Here is a 2,643-nt window from a genome sequence, read left to right as displayed (position 1 = left end):
TGTACAAAAAGTTGCTCCTCCCATTTATTTGTTTGTTGCACTCGACTTATCTATCATACCTAGTCTGGTTTAAATTTTTTGCAAAGGAATGATTCAATGAAAGCACTTAATTATTTTTTTAACTGTGGTAACCTACGTCATGGAAAAGAATCACATACCATTCATGGTTCAAATTTTCTTTGTTGAAATGAAATTTTAAACAATGTTTAACCTATATTTTTATCAGTTAAGAAAGTAAGGATTTAAATATATACAGAACAAATAATCATAGAAAGTTTTTTTTATTACGAGTGAATGATGGTAGACAAAAAAAAATAAGGAGGTCTCCTTTATCATTTTTGCTCGCAAAGGGATTTTTGGTTTTTATGTTCAATTGCAAACACAACAAAACAATGGAGAAACAAAATAATGATGAATTTCAATAAAGCAAGCGAAGAAGCAAAAATAAGAAACACAAGAAAAACGACAGAAGCTAGAAAAACAACCAAAAGAAGGAAGGAAGAAAACGTGTATTCAGCAATTTTCATTTTTCAGTGCTACGTTTTCCAGCTCTAATAGCTTTAAAAAAAATTAAAAATCCATGTCAAAATGGTCAAAATATCATGTTCCATAAAGTAACATTTCTGATTACCGAAACATGGTAATTTTAACCTTTTATTACTTTATGCTATTCAATTTGTATATACATTCGAATTCAGAGATGAAACTAAGACATTAATTTCAAACAAAAATGTAAAGGTGGCACGGTCCATGCACCCTTTTTTCATACTCTCTTATTTTCTGTTTAACAAGGGAACAGTGGGTGGTGTCGCTATGCAAGATCTCTTTACAAACCTCCCTTTCATTCTGGGTCTTTTCTCCGCATTCATCTTTCGAACCTCATACCTTACTTTTTTCGAGAACAACCTTTTACGTCGCTTTTCTCTATATCTCAATACTCTTGCTTCTCTTCCATCGTCTCCCATTGTTGAATGACACCCAGATAATTCACCCAATTCCCCACGAAGATGGCAAAACTCGACTCCACATGTTCCCTGTTAATAGATTAGGATTAATAATACAATCTCACTATAAAATTTTTCAAATCACCTATTGTCATAAAAAAATCCCCAATAAATGCCCCATACTCTAGCTATGTATGTATGTTGTCCAAGTTCATCGTGGAAGAAAATGAATAATAAATTAAACCAACGTAAGAAAAAGCAACCATAAAGGGTAATTAAAGCCATAGATTGTAGTCATACCATGAAATGAGGCCAAAACTGCTGAGTGCCCAAGTTTGGTTTAGCACCAGTTGTCCATGGTGATTTTTGGGTCGTCCAAGCACTGATTACAGCCTCGTAATCCAACTGCAACAATAGTATCTTCTTCTTCAGCTGATAATTTTCTTTGAGTACTTGCTGGTTCTTATCCAATTCAAGCGCCTCCTCCTCCACCTTCACATGCTCCTCCACCTCCTTGGCACCCACCAGCCCCAACTCTTCCATTCCCACAAACTCACTCTCTAGTCCCTTCCCCAACAAACTCTCAACATCGGCACTAAACTCCGCAATCTCAATAGCGCTTTCACATCCTAAAAAAACAACTTTCCTCTCATCGGTCATGGATACCCCTTGTTCAGATGAAGGAGTTGCGGGTACTCTGTAAAGAAGCTGATCTGTGCTCTCTTCATGTGAATTCCAAATTGTTTCTTGGGGACACGCTTCCGGTACCACATTGAAGGGGCTCTTGACACCCTTATTAGTGTGCCTCCCGTGACGTGGTGTTCGGGGTTTCTTGGTGAACCCTTTGTGCCACGATGGAACACGACTATTACTCATTCCAGAAGATAAGTCATTGCCGGAGTTAATGTGCGAAATGATTTTCAAGCGAACGCGGTGGTGTCTACGCGCTAATGGGTTCGCTGAGTGAACGGAAGAGTCACAAGCTTGGCATAGGAACGCGTCGTCGGCCGCACAGTACCAACGCGCTCGATTTCTTATGCAGCCATCACATGCTCTTGCCGTTTTTGCGCCGACAGTTTTTCCCATGTTCTTGTTGGAAGACATACTTGCTTACAGAAAAAAAATTCTGAGAGGGTGATCGGAGCCTACAACGACTGAGAGTTGAATCCGGTGAGAAATGATGTTGAGTTGGTTTCCGAGCAAAACATCATTGGGTTTGATTGGACTATATATCGGAATTTCTGGGAAGTTTCTGAATGCTGCTTATGGGGGAAAGGTTGTTCAAGAAAATATGAAGACCGTGGAACACAATTATTATGTAATAATCATGATGATCGTGTAGGATGAATGACAAGTGAGGGAGAAGGGGCGCGTGTGTCAGCGAGTCGTACAAGCAGCACTTTTCCTGTAGGGGATGGACCCTCTTGTTTTTTCTTTCTTTTTTTCTTTATAACAGTGGAAGATCTCTGCGGTTTCTAAATTCGTAAATGTAGATTTTTTTTAAGCTGTTTCATGCTATGTTAAATAAAGCAAAACTCTTTCTGGTAATGTTTTTTAATTAGATTAAATTTTTATATTTTAATAATTTTCTTTATAAATAATTTCACTAAACTCATCTTATCTTAATTTAACATATTCAAAATCATAATTTCTCCAATAATTTGGATTACAGTGTGATTAGTAATCATTACTTTTTCTA

The 2,643-nt window shown here is 37.2% G+C and overlaps 1 protein-coding gene across 1 annotated transcript; it reads right to left on the bottom strand.

The window, feature by feature from the left end:
• Positions 1-491: 491 nt before the first annotated feature.
• Positions 492-2,441, bottom strand: LOC124830140 (zinc finger protein CONSTANS-LIKE 16-like). The gene is made up of 2 exons (XM_047303777.2): positions 1,245-2,441; positions 492-1,034 (listed from the first exon to the last, which is right to left on the bottom strand). The coding sequence occupies exons 1-2, from the start codon at positions 2,046-2,048 to the stop codon at positions 774-776; spliced, it is 1,065 nt and encodes a 354-aa protein (XP_047159733.1). The 5' UTR covers positions 2,049-2,441; the 3' UTR covers positions 492-773.
• Between the last annotated feature and the right edge of the window lie 202 nt (positions 2,442-2,643).

This window comes from Vigna umbellata, chromosome 3 (assembly GCF_029865625.1).
Source record: "Vigna umbellata cultivar VRB3 chromosome 3, Vumbellata_1.0, whole genome shotgun sequence".
Taxonomy (NCBI): domain Eukaryota; kingdom Viridiplantae; phylum Streptophyta; class Magnoliopsida; order Fabales; family Fabaceae; genus Vigna; species Vigna umbellata.
The sequence above is the reverse complement of the archived record's forward strand: the minus strand, read 5'-3'. Positions and strand labels throughout refer to the sequence as shown.